Below are 13,623 nucleotides of genomic sequence, written 5' to 3'. Positions count from 1 at the left end.
CTTTGTATAGAGATTTGCACTTGTTGTTTTGGCTGACCTTGCATGTATTGTTTATTTGGATGGTATATATATGCAATGTATTGTATCATTCAAATAAGATGGAATAGTAATGGTAATGAATAAAACTGCGAAAGTGTGAAAGAAATACATGCGTGCGAAAGTATGTGTGCTGAGTTGTGAAGGTATTCAGCAAGGTCGAGTTTTGGAGCAGAAAAGTTTTATCTATCACATCAAGGTGAATCAGAGCATAGCGGATCTTATCAGCAATCAGTTGTAATCAGATCCACTGTTTCATTCTAACAGGTGAATCAATTTTTGAAATCCTTTAACAAGGTAGACTTAACAGTCTTTTGTAAATCTCCTAACAAAGTGCATACTTTATTGTATGTTTGTAAATCCTCTAACAAGGTGGATCTAGCAATCCTTTGTGCTCCTAACAGGGCAGATCACCAGAAGTGGTCATTGTAAGCCTTAACCGGCCAACTTCATACTGCAGTAACGAAGCTTTGTGGGTTTCATCCCCACCCCAGTTTTACTTTCTATTTGGAAGGTTTTTGGGTCACCAAATCTGTGTGTTCAAGTGTTGCAAATGATTTTGTTTCATGCTTACAGTAGATTACTTGGATGAATGGTGAATATATCAGTATGCAATTTTATTGTTTGAAATTTTAAAGTTACTGATTCACCCCTCCCCTCTCAGTAACTTGTTATATCTTGAATATTTCCAACAATGCCATTATTGATCTTTGTGTTGTTCTCAATAGTTATCAAAGTTTCATTATATTATTGCCATTTGCACCACCTGTATCGTTATCATCAACATCACCATAAAATTAATCTATAGCTCATAACATGATGAAGGGTACATTTAATCTTATCTCATCCTTCTATCCTATTGTACTATATCTCATCTCATGTATATCTATGATCTATGTGTTGTTTTACTTGCTTCATTTAATGGTGTAAATGAATGGATTGAAACATACATAATTGTATTTGTATCACATTCATAAAGTATTCCATTGTACTAGTTTGTTGGTTAATATAATAGGGATTAAATTGCAAACAATTACCATGTATTAGTAATAGGAGGAATGACCATTTTGGATTGAAGTTTTTAGAAACTTAATAGTATTCTAAACATTTAGAGCTATTTTATATACATAATAGTCAATATTTAGAAGGATTTTGGAAACTATTTGAGGAATTCTCAAACAAATGTTCTTTCAAAACACAATGCGATTCTAATACATTGGAATAATGTTAAGATCAATAATGGTAATTAAGGTATTACATTAATAAAAAACATCACTGTTGTTCCAATAGGATATTTAACATTACATATGAAGTGACATTCCAATAGGATATTTAACACTCTTAACAATTTTATGAAGTGCATGGAATGTGTATAAGATTTTAATCTTTAGAACATACTTTTCTTTTCCTTAAACATCATAAGGGCTTCTTTTGGTAATGCTTTTTTAAAATGTAAACAAAAAGGAAGATTGATAGTTTAACAAGGGTGTATTAAACTCCAAGATAACAAAGCAAGTTGAATAGTGTGTAAAGCACATAGAAATTAGAACTATAACTATTTATGTAATCTATAACTATTTATGTAACACAAAAACTATGTCCCAAAAACTAGTTTAATTTGAGTAGAGATGCAAAGTTTTTCTTCCTCATGAATTATCTTGTAGATGCTCTTGCTAAGTAGTAAATTGAACTTATATTATGCTTCTAATTGTATTTGTCCACTTTGAATTGCTAGTATATTGCATATGGATAGTTCAATTGGCTTTCACCCTCACCATGGATATTAATACGTCTAATATGCAACATATTACTACTTTCCACTTGTCCATCCATAAGGTCTATATTGTAATTAAATTACAATCACATTGTGGGGTGTTTACAAAATGTTATATCATTTTGAAATATTATACCTAAGTATACGAATAAGGGAAACACTATATTACATTCCAATCTAAGTTCTAGGGGAATTATAAGGATGGTCGTGGGTATGTACAAACAAACACAATCTATGTTCTTAAGTCTTGAATATGTATAAATTATAGCTCATGAATAAAAGCCACCAATTTTTTGTAAGAACATACAATTATCTATTGACTTCCATGTAGTGTAGAACTACATATAACTCTTTATTAAATTTCATTCTCCTTTCCATTTCTTTAAAATCCTTGATTGATTAGAGATTGACATCAACTATTCTCATTCTCCTTTCTATTTCTTTAAAATCCTTGATTCATTAGAGATTGACATCAACTTGTCATATCTATTCTAGTTAGAGTGGGGTTGTCATTGCACTAAAAAATTGATCTATCAATGCCCGATACAACCACTCAACTTATAGTACACAGGGGGCAATTAAGCCCTTGTCACAAATCTTGAGGGGAGCGCTGGACAAATTTCTAACAATCTCCCCCTTAGTGTTACTTGAGGGTTTGAGGATTCGAACTTGTGACCAAACTCTAATACCACTTGTTAGGGTGGGGTTGCCGTTGTACCAAAAGACTGATCTATCAATGCTCGATACAACCACTCAACTTATAGTACACAGGGGGTGGTTAAACCCTTGTCACAAATCTCGAGGGGAGCGCTGGACAAATTTCTAATAGTATATTATTTTCTATTAGTAAAGATCTCCAATCAAGTTTCAATGTTTATTGAACATTCAAGATCTCTTTAGTTACTGATATGGAAAAAATAGGCCATGTTCAACTTCACAACTATCTTGAAGTGCTACAACTAATACATGTAAAACCAAAGTAGGTTTAGTGATGAATGTGTGTTTGTTTCATGAAGGCACATGGTTGAATTTGGAATTTGAAAGAAGATATAAATTTTTAGCTTGGTAAACACAATATGAGCTAAAAGCAAAATCAATCACTTTGTAAATTCTAAACTTTTCATCTCTTATGACCATTCTATATTAGATTTATAAATATATTTGCTTTTTCATTATACAACTTCAAACAAAGAACATGTCATCAACATGTCACATATATTTACACTAATGCCAACAAATATCTAATATATTTTTCTTATATTCATCAAATTTTCCTATCTACAAGTCGACATAAAACTAATTTAAATTTGAGTACTTTAATGGAACATAGAACATAAAACTATTTTAAATTTGAGGAGAACCCTTCCTTTGTGGCCGTTCAAGCCGAGGGAAAGGCGTGGAGATTTGCAGGAGGCTGGAAGTTTATTTTGGTGAGTTAGTGCTGCTGCATTTGAGGTGTCTAGGGTTTGAATGTTGAAGGATTTTCATTTTGTGAAGAAAAATTCAGATCTAGAGGTATGGCAGCTTATTGGGTTTCTAGATTGCTGCTTTCCATTGTTAGTTCACTATTGTTAACTCCTGATGCTGTGGGTATGATGGAAATCGCATTGCGAGGTACTTTGATAATCCGGGTTGTCTTTATTTGGTTATAATTTGTATTTCCAATTCCGGAGTAGTTATGAAAATCATTTCGAGTTGTCAGAATTTCTGCAATATTGTATTTGAAAGCATATTTCTGTTATTAATTGCAGTAAACAAGTTTACTGTAAGAAGCACATTTTGCATCTCAACCTTCTTCGCTAAACAACCCAAATACATTAAACAAAAACAAGAAAATGCAAGGGTGTATGTTACATGCTGTTTCTCAGATCAGGATATCAGAGGTGGCATAGGGACGGCTCTGATGTGTCTCTGCATATTTAAGATGCAATGGTTGGGTTGTGGCAAGAAAACATCTGCATAAAGTGAAAGCATACAGTTTCTCTATAATGTGGATTATCATAGTAAGTGAGGTAATATGGATTATCATAGTGAGTGAGATTTCTTTGACAACATTAATCTCCCTCCTTAAATTTTAATAAAAAGATGTAATCTTGTTTGTGTTTTCTATTTATAAAGGTCATAACACTAACAATCTGATGGAGGCCATAGCTATTTTGTATGCTGTGAAGAATGCTTGTGACCTTGGTTGGAGAAGACCTATCTATGAATCTGACTCACAAGTGGTGATACATCTATTGAATCAGCACAGAAGTTGTTAGTTGGAAGTTAGCTTTGATTGCGGACCAGATTCATAATTTGTGTACTTCTTTGGAGTCTGTTATTTTCACTCATATTCCAAGGGAATGGAATAGTGTTGCTGATTGTTTTGCGAAGTGGGCTTCTAACCATATGTGTACTTGGAACATTGTTAATAAGACTCAACTTCCAATGGGCTTGTTCCATCAACTTGATCACTTGGTTGATCTTGACAGGGCTCTCTGATGCCCTTTCTCTATTTGTTCTTGTTTCTCTTTCAGCTTGAATAAATTTTCACCCCTCTTTTATTTGAAAAGATCTAATCTTTACTCCATCTATATACAATAAAGTGACTATTGAGAATCATTTTAATCAAACCTCTTTTCTTCACATGTTGGTCCAAAAAGAGTATAATTCACTCCTCCCTTGTGCAATTTTCCTGTTGATTGGTGAATGGCATCTGCTTGTTTTGTACTTGGTTTATGCCCTTTTTTTCTTTCAGGAATGCATCAATAGAACTTCACTGCTGCTTCGAAAATGAAAACCTCATCAAGGTATTATACTGTAGTACATCGGAAACCACCTAATGAAGCTGTTGCAGTTGTATCTGATACATACATGGATAGATAGATATAGACTTAATGATCATATCTATTTATATATGTTTGTTTAATGATCATATAGATATGTTTATATATGTTTGTTTGATGATCATACTAAAACATTAGTTTCCCATAGCTTGCAGTCTGAATTATTTTAACAAAACTTTTAAGCTGTCAGACTAATGTCCATGTACACGCCTAGAATGTTTCTTCTTTGTGCTCAGTTGAACATAGTAGAATAAACTGTTTATAAAATTGAGTGTTTATGTGCAATGTGGACTTGTTAGTCTATTTCGATGCACTTCATCAACACCCTTACAGTGGCCTGAACAGGACGTAGAATTTGTTACCAATCTTAGTCAAAGGACATTCCAGCATATATAAAAGAAATCCATTCAAATCCTTATTGGAACTATTTGCACTGTTAATATGGAAGAGAGATTGCACAGTTGTGTAGATGGATTGGCAAGGTTCTATTCGCTTTTGGTCATGTGCTGAAGACCTCAAGAATGTAAAACTTGCAAGATTGATGAAATAAAAAAATGTTCCCATTCTTATGTGAAGGTTCTTAGATGCAGAGGGAAGCTGCCGGGCAGCCTACAGCCTAAAAGATATTAGAGAGAAGTGTAAAAACATTATCTACCATCAAAAGTGGGAGCATCTATTATATTCATATATAATCGTTTATATTACAGTCATATTCAAATCATAGGCCTGCAGTCATAATGATTAATGCATTAAATCTCAAGCAGCAGCCTTTCGACACGATCTTATTCTAGAAACTTTATCATACAAATTTTATAAACCACCGTGATCAACAAAAACTGACACATGTCAAAACCACTAAGCTGATATGGGTTGAATCCTGGCCCCATCAAAAAAAATCCCAGATTTCCAACGACCTGAAACTTCCTCTTTCATACTGAACTCAATGTATTTTGGCTCCTCAGAATGAGTGTACGCTTTGACAACAAATTCCCCTGCAATCACTTCTATCCACCCATCACTTCGATTATTCAAAGGAGCAATCTTCATATTCGGATCTCTGCTTGCTCATTCCCTCTCCACTAATAGCCGACCTGATTCCATTTCATCTCCTTCTGCAGTTATAATATTAAATTTTAGGGGATGCGCATTCCATCCATGAGGACGGGATTCAAATTTAATCAGAAATGGCATGGAGTAGTCTGTATTTGGTGACAACAGCCTGCAATCAAATCTGCCTTTTATCTCCAACCATGCAACCATTTTTAATTCGGCTACTTCCTTAAAACTGCAAAAACAACATTAAGCCTTCAGGTGTTCATCCCACCCGGGAAAAAATATAATGTCAATTAAGGGTATAATCTCATTATCTTGCAATTTAAAATGAGAAGAATGTCTATTTCTTTGCAAGAAAGATCAAATTTTGAGGATGAGAGGCATGCCATACTACACTGTCTTATATAGAATCAAGTAAGACAATCATCAATAAACCTTGAAGATTTGAAAAGATCAAAATAAATTCGATTCACTTTACTCCTACTTCGATTGCGGTCAAAAGCCAGGGAACAACATATATAGGTAAATGGAGATAAGTCCTTGCTTGGGTTTCCATAAGGGAGGTCTGACCAACCCAATTGGCATCTGGTTTCGCCATGAGCCGTTAACCGGGCTTTAATTATTTTCTTGAAGGACAAACCAGTAATGAAAATATTTTAATGATGCTTTAAAACAACAAATTTCTACAATCTGGTTTCGCCATGAGCCGTTAACCGGGCTTTAATTATTTTCTTGAAGGACAAACCAGTAATGAAAATATTTTAATGATGCTTTAAAACAACAAATTTCTACAATATAATTGGCTTCAAGGAACACACTTGATCTTGAGTATACATTTGTTAGGTCTAGGATTATTAGCTGTTCAAGATTGTTGGACAAGCTTTCGAACAAGGGATATCCCAATAACTAAAAGATTGCACCCAATTGCAAGAGCACTCAGGAAACCCTATAAACTGCCAAACCCTAGAAGTCTTACACAACAACAGAGTCCTCCCTAATCTATTGGGCGCACAAAAACAGGTTTCAGATAGATAACAGCTAAATTCCAAAAGAATTTCGGGTTTCATTTTGTTTCAACTTTTATAGCGCCAAGTATAAATCCTACAGTGCCTTCACCGCATAAAGAGCAATTTAAGAGGAAACCATATTGTAGGTTAAAAACTCTTCAACTAAGAACTGGCATAATGAATTTTAGATTAACATTCATCTAAAATATTATCTCTTCTTCTTAGCATCTCGATACATTAAATGACATACACGAGCCACTAAAATTAGCTATACTGGGATCAATTGAAAGGAATCTATATATCTCATGAACCTGGAATTTGCAACTTCACCAGGACTCCACCTCCAATAGCGTTGGTCATCACCCCAAACGATTGATAATTCTCTGGAAGATAACATATAACACACTTTTGCGGTTGGCCTCTGTAGCCAAAATCTCTGCACGTTTCAACGAATTGTTTGCAAAGTTTAAAGGAATAACAAATCAACAGGAAAACAAATAAAATTTGTGTACTCACCCGGGTTCCTCCATTCAGAAAGATTGATTGACAGAGGAGAAAATAGAGTTGTTTCTTGGAAGAGAAAGTGATGGGAGAAATTGAACTAGGAAGGATTTGGGCATAATGGGTAGGAAGCCATTTATCCCAGAGAGAGTCTGAGGAGGCTGCAGATCTGAAAAGCTTCGAGACTGCTGCGAGTCGGCAGGCATCGTGAGGAGTTGTAAATGACAAGATCAGAGATATGCTGTTCTCTGGCAACTCTTTCATCTTCTCCATTTGCTTAGTAATCTAAAGCTCAGAAAAGTAAATAGATCAAGAGCCAAGGCAGTTCGAACAACACGGATTTCTTAAGGCAGGCCTCGAATTTGATGGTCTCACCGAATCTATTTATAAAGTTTTTTACATAATTGACTATTTTAATCTATTTTCTAAATTGAAAAAAGTTATTTATCTGAGTTTGTATTGGCTGACTCTAATAAAAATCTAATTTCGAAGTCAAAATTACAAAGAAATAAAAAAAAATCAATGGAACGATATGCTTTTGCATTGAATGGGACAATGACCTGTCGTTTCCGATCGTTCTCTGATTTTTTCCTTATCGAATTTGGTTCACCGCCATGCCACATTTTTAATTTTTAACAATACTAACTATAAAATAAATTAGAAGTTTCATCAGAACAAAATTCTGAAAGCTTCTCGTCGGGAAGCTTCTCTAAAGCTGGACGGTTTTGCTTCAACAATAGCAAAAGCTAACCACCTAGCCACCCCAAAGAATAGTATAAACTCATGAATAGAGATAGATCTATTCATTTAACAGGTGACTCCATAGACTCCTCCAAACAAGCAGCCTCCAGAGAACGCCTGGTCTTGTATTGCTTCTTGACAATCTCCTGCTGATCCTCCGAATTACTTCTTGATCCAAAACTGCCCGGTCATGAGGTAGAAAAATTAACCCTCTAAAATCAAAGTGATAAAGCCCACACATTGCAGAACATCAATCATTCTAAATATCGAATATCAATATAAGGTTCATATCAAAATTAATGATAGTAACACAACCATTGCACAGTGACAACAAGGTAGAAGATTAATTGTTGAATCCATAAAATAACATTGACTGTATACACCATTATAATTCACAGTCAATACATTCATTTATACTATTGTGAACAAACAAATAATGATAGTAAAGGACTCTCTTACAATTTCCAATTCTTCATGTACTCTCTGTAGGCCAATTGGAGGTAGCAATTAGAGCTAATGGACTGACCGATAGGCACAGTTGTTAATACGTACATGGGATGCTGCACTTCTCTGTATCACTTCCCTATAATGAATTAATACAAATTCTGAAAGATTAGAACAAGGGACATTACATAGGGAGCAACAATTAGTTGATGGCAGTAGCAACTTTTGTGATAGAATACTCATGAGGCCAACAATTACTTCATGCCACTGTCCAATATGAAGATCTAAAGGTATGCCTTAGACAAAGACCCATCATTGGATGTGATGATCAACGTTTAGTAAAATAAGCCAAGGATTCTACTAATCAGAGGAATATTGTACAGTATAAAATAATAAATCAATAAGTTATAACCTTAATACTAATAATCAATAATTAAGAATCCCTGATATTGGTGACTCAACATAAAGGTTTACCAGGTAGTTTTGAAGAGGTGTGTCTTTTTAGAGAAGCCAGCAAAATACTAAATTTCCTCTGGATTTCCGATTAGAAGAGAATCTCCCAAATTTGCTTTGAATTTCATTTATTAGAAAAAAAAAGCACCGAATCGTATTTGAATTCCATTTTATTTTCCTGGATGTACAAATTGCAACTAGAGTACCAGAAGAAGCCAGAGCAATTCTTTACATGCTACTAAACTTACAATGGTAGAACATTTTTTTGTACTAATTAATTGCTCTTTATAAATTCCTGATCGGTCTTTGGAGAAGACTTTTGCACTCAGAACCAGACTCGTCATAATTTTGCTGGACTTCCCCCACAGACTCCTATTTTACATCTACCTGCCTTTCCGTGGGCAATCAAAAGAATTGTGGCAAAAAATTAGAGGACTTGCACAATTTTGATGCAGGCTAAATTTGCTTAAATTAGTACAGAGTATATCTTTTGGAAATGATGTGATTTGATTGGTTACTGTTCAGGCAAATCATCTCTGCAAATCTTACAGTACTCCCTGAGGTTGTTGTAGACTTACAGTTTAATTCTAGGCTACTTTCTGAAGGTCATGTCCTACAACCAAAAATATCAACATTGGAAAGTGTTAAAATGGAAAACTTGGTTCAAACCATCACTTGATTAAACTAAATAATTACATAATTATTCTAATTACTTTAAATAAATAATTTTTAAATTTTCACATTCTTCTTATTTCTAAATCTTTATCTATTTCTTTGTCTCTTTGTATCTCTTCCCTCCCTGACTCTAATTCTTCAAAAAAAAAAAAATTCTATCTTGATTTTTCTGTATATCTCGAACACTTCATCTCTCTCTCTCTTTCCTCTTGGTCACCCTATATCTATGTTACATTATTCACATTAGAGGCACAAACTTCCATGTACCTATAACATTTTATCTCTCTTTTCTCCCTCTCAACCTAAATCTATGTTCAACTATTCACATTTGAGGTAGGACTTTGTGTCTCTTGTTTTATGACGGTTTGGTCATTTTAATGATACTTTATTAATAATTATTAATAATAAACTTTACATTTTAATTATTATTAAAATTTCTAAATTCATATAACAAAATTAATTTCATTAAAATTTGTTGAAAATAAATACATATTTTAAAATAGCATTATTATTTAATATATACAATCTAATAAAATTTCAAGCTTTCATATATGATCAAAATGAAAAAATGACCACTTAGATCATAAAGTAGTCTTGGAGATGTTACTAAGGTTCTAATACAATTTCTCAATTACGTTTGCTCATTTTGTAAATCATAGGTGTACGTTTTGGATTACTCCATACGCTTGAAGATTTTACCTCACTCCACCAGAAAAAAGTGAGGAACCTTATGTTATATGTGATAGCAAAAATTATACTTTTGATATAGGTAAGGAGCATTCAAAAGGATTCAAATTTTGTAATTGATATATTATATGCAAACATAAATATATGATTATAATGTTTTCATTTTAGTGTCTTAAGTATAATAATTAAAATGTAAGTGATATATTTTAAGCAAACTTAAATCTGTCTGCCTGCCTGCCTACTTGTTTATCCATCCATCTGTTCTATCTATCTATCTATTAATCCATCTATCCATCTATCTATCCATCCATTCATCTATCGATCCATCCATCTATACATCTATTTATCTATCCATCTATCAATCTATCTATCCATCTACTATCTATCCATCCATCCATCTGTTGATCTATCCTTCCAATCCATCCATCCATCTACCTATGCATGACTCACATTCACATCCACATCAACACCACACACACTTCACATTTACAAAATATTGCATTCCTTTATACATTTTTTCAACTTTGTAAAACTAATTGTGACTTAACCTCATAAAATTTAACTGATTACTAGATTTAAACCTTTAAATATTAGATTATATGTTAAGCATGAGACTACACAACATTACATGAACTCTGACACTAAGATTTTTGTGTGGAGATCTTATTAAGGGAGTAACCATGGTGGGGTGGTACCCACAAAAAAAGCTATACCTTGTTAAAAGTATAACTTATTACAAACAAGAATGCACCTACATTTGGACACATTGCTTAGAGTTCATTGCTCAATTACAAACAAAAGCTTAGTCCTTTACATAAACGAACATAATTTATAAATTGCTTGGTAGTATCTTCCTCATGCTTGTTCAACTCCTTTGAAGCTCATTAGATTCCACTCATACCTCTTCATCTATGCATCTACCTATCCATGAATCACATTTGCATACACACCACACACACTACACATTCACAAAAGATCTCATTCTTTCATACATTTTATCAACTTTGTAGAATTAGTTGTGACTCAACCGCATAAAATTTAACCGATTATTAGATTTAAACCTTAGATCATAATGTTAAGCATGACAACACACAACATCACATGAACTTATAACACCAAGATTTTTGTGGGGAAATCCTATTAAGGGAGAAAAAAGTATAACACTATTACAAATAAGAATGCACCTACATTGAGACAGACTGCTTAGAATTCACCACTTAATTACAAACAAAAGCTCATTCCTTTACATAATTGAACATATTTATGAACTGCATGGTAGCATCTTCCCCATGCTTGTTTGCATATGTTGAAGCTCCTTAGATTCCATCATACCTCTTCTCTAGATCACTGATTCATGGATCATATCATCCACACTATGCACACTTCATATTTACAAAAGATCTCATTCCTTTATACACCTTATCAACCTTGTAGAATCTATCATGACTTATACTCATAATTTTAACTTATTATCATCTTTCAACCTTTGAACCATAGATAATAATGTTAAGCATGAGAATACACATCACATGAACACATGTGTGCAGGGGAGAAATGGAACAATCACCCTAACACATTTAGAAGGGGGAAGACCAAGATCCACCCCTTGGATTAGGTTTGATTAATACAAAATGAAGTATCAATGCGAAACCATAATTCGAAAGGGATGAATAACTTGGATTTATTTCCCTCTCATCTCCACCTTAAGATGGTTTAAGCAAGACGATATGCAATATAGAGCCGAGATATAAAGATATGAAAAAATAGTGAAGTATATAGAAATGAAAGAGATGAAGATGAAATACCTTGTGAGGTACAAACTTGAAAAATTGTTGTCAAATGACCTCCAAAAGGGTTGATTTCCATAGTGTAGATTGAAAATTGTGCTATAAACAAAACCTAGAAATTGTTTGACTAGATATTGGGGGTGACCTAGGTAAATTAGGGGGTGACTATGACCCTAATTAGCTCATTAGGGGTGCATTATAACCCTGATGGATTGTATGTGACACTAGTTCTGATATTGCAATTATGAAGAAAGACAAAAATGGTATCCAAATCTACAATATGTTTGCCAACCCGATATCTAAAACTTGCAAAACAAAGGATTTGTTTGTTCATTATTATTATTTTTTGTTGGGGGGGGGAGGTTGCTTTAGGAAAACCCCAATTTAGGAATTAACCTATAATTGAAATAAAAATAGAATGCTAGAAAGTAGTACTGATAGATCTAACATAAAATCAATGTAAATCTATGAATATGTTTTTGAATTTGGATTCTATGAATATGTTCTTGAATTTGGAATGTAATCAAGTATGTAGATGTGGTAGCCTTTGTTAGGAATAAGGTGTCTCAACCTTGTATAATTCCTATTCTTATTATTTGTTTTGTAAAATGTATTTCTTGCAAATAATGCTGATGTGTTGACATCTTGAATTGTGTATAAGGAGATCATGACTAAAACGGTTATGACGGATTCCTATGACATTTAAGAGCTATGTTAGGAAGATTCAATGACAGGTGAAGACATGTGACAACTAAGATATTTGAGTACTGTACACTCTACCCCAATAGTGGGGTTCCTATTTTCTCGGAGAATGGTAAAACCCTAATACGATTTACATTTGGGAGTAGCCCTAAAGTGAAGCACATGTTATAAGCATTTTTAGGGTTGCAAAGAGATGCGATGCGTGAGAGTGTATTGTTGGTACTGTGATTTTCTATTGGAGTCTTCTATTGTCGATGTTGAACTTGCATTGCAAGTGTATTGTAACCTTGTGTTGAAGATAATACATTGTGCAGGTTCTGAAGGGGTGGGGTTGTTTTACCGAAAGGTTTTTCCCCACTGGAAAATCCTTGTGTTATGTGTTCCTTTCTCTGTCTATTTTCTATATGCATGGTTGGCTGCAACATTGTTGTTTACATGATATTGAATCTGTAAGTGAAGAAGATTTTAATAGGATTTGCATCATACTTTCCTTATGAGATTAGTGTAGGAAGCTGTTTCCGCACCTGAGTTTCCTTACAGCCTTTTGACTCAACTTCAAAACCCTAGAAAGGAAATCAAAGTGATGTCAAAACCTTCATGAATGAATGTGCTTGAAATCTGCCATATGAGTGTATGTAGATGAATGTAGGTCTTGAGAGGATGAATGTAGAAGATGCAACAAAGGATCTTGAGTATATGAAGGGAGATCTTGAATCTTGGAATGATAGATCTTGCATAAAATCCTTCAATAGCTTGAATGTACAAGTCCTTGATCTTCAATGGAAGGGAAGCTTGAATGCCTTGAGTGCTTGAGAACGTGAAATCTTTAGAGCATGAGCTTGTGAATGCTTGAACACTTGAAGATGAGATGTAAAATGAGGAAATGGAATGGTTTATAAAGGTCTCAAAATAACTTTTTGTTGTAGGTTGACTTG

At 33.8% G+C, this 13,623-nt stretch overlaps 2 protein-coding genes across 4 annotated transcripts; one reads left to right on the top strand and one right to left on the bottom strand.

Moving 5' to 3' along the window:
* Positions 1-3,154: 3,154 nt before the first annotated feature.
* LOC149561521 (uncharacterized) lies at positions 3,155-4,438 on the top strand. 3 transcript variants are annotated; one of them, XM_089825170.1, is made up of 3 exons: positions 3,155-3,424; positions 3,562-3,813; positions 3,929-4,438. In XM_089825170.1, exons 1-2 carry the CDS (start codon positions 3,328-3,330, stop codon positions 3,771-3,773), a joined length of 309 nt encoding a protein of 102 aa, XP_089681296.1. In that variant the 5' UTR covers positions 3,155-3,327; the 3' UTR covers positions 3,774-3,813; positions 3,929-4,438. The 3 variants fall into 3 exon arrangements, with proteins under 3 accessions (XP_089681296.1, XP_089681295.1, XP_089681294.1); XM_089825169.1 differs by having other exon boundaries at positions 3,562-3,822; XM_089825168.1 differs by having other exon boundaries at positions 3,562-4,438.
* A 980-nt stretch (positions 4,439-5,418) lies between these two features.
* Positions 5,419-7,532, bottom strand: LOC149561520 (F-box protein PP2-B3-like). The gene is made up of 3 exons (XM_089825167.1): positions 7,215-7,532; positions 7,010-7,134; positions 5,419-5,923 (listed from the first exon to the last, which is right to left on the bottom strand). Exons 1-3 carry the CDS (start codon positions 7,470-7,472, stop codon positions 5,704-5,706), a joined length of 603 nt encoding a protein of 200 aa, XP_089681293.1. The 5' UTR covers positions 7,473-7,532; the 3' UTR covers positions 5,419-5,703.
* Between the last annotated feature and the right edge of the window lie 6,091 nt (positions 7,533-13,623).

The sequence above is a fragment of the Cupressus sempervirens genome, chromosome 4 (genome assembly GCF_028749045.1).
Source record: "Cupressus sempervirens isolate cs-2001-9-10 chromosome 4, ASM2874904v1, whole genome shotgun sequence".
NCBI classification, from domain to species: domain Eukaryota; kingdom Viridiplantae; phylum Streptophyta; class Pinopsida; order Cupressales; family Cupressaceae; genus Cupressus; species Cupressus sempervirens.
The sequence above is the reverse complement of the archived record's forward strand: the minus strand, read 5'-3'. Positions and strand labels throughout refer to the sequence as shown.

Bases quoted from the DNA above. Each gene is read 5' to 3' on its own strand.
- LOC149561520 (XM_089825167.1), bottom strand. From the start codon at position 7,472: ATGGAGAAGATGAAAGAGTTGCCAGAGAACAGCATATCTCTGATCTTG. The intron at 7,135-7,214 runs GTGAGTACACAA...TGAAACGTGCAG, and splicing joins TTCTGAATGGAGGAACCCGG to AGATTTTGGCTACAGAGGCC. The intron at 5,924-7,009 runs GTTCATGAGATA...TTGTTTTTGCAG, and splicing joins GGTGAAGTTGCAAATTCCAG to TTTTAAGGAAGTAGCCGAAT.
- LOC149561521 (XM_089825170.1), top strand. From the start codon at position 3,328: ATGGCAGCTTATTGGGTTTCTAGATTGCTGCTTTCCATTGTTAGTTCA. The intron at 3,425-3,561 runs GTACTTTGATAA...TATTAATTGCAG, and splicing joins GATGGAAATCGCATTGCGAG to TAAACAAGTTTACTGTAAGA.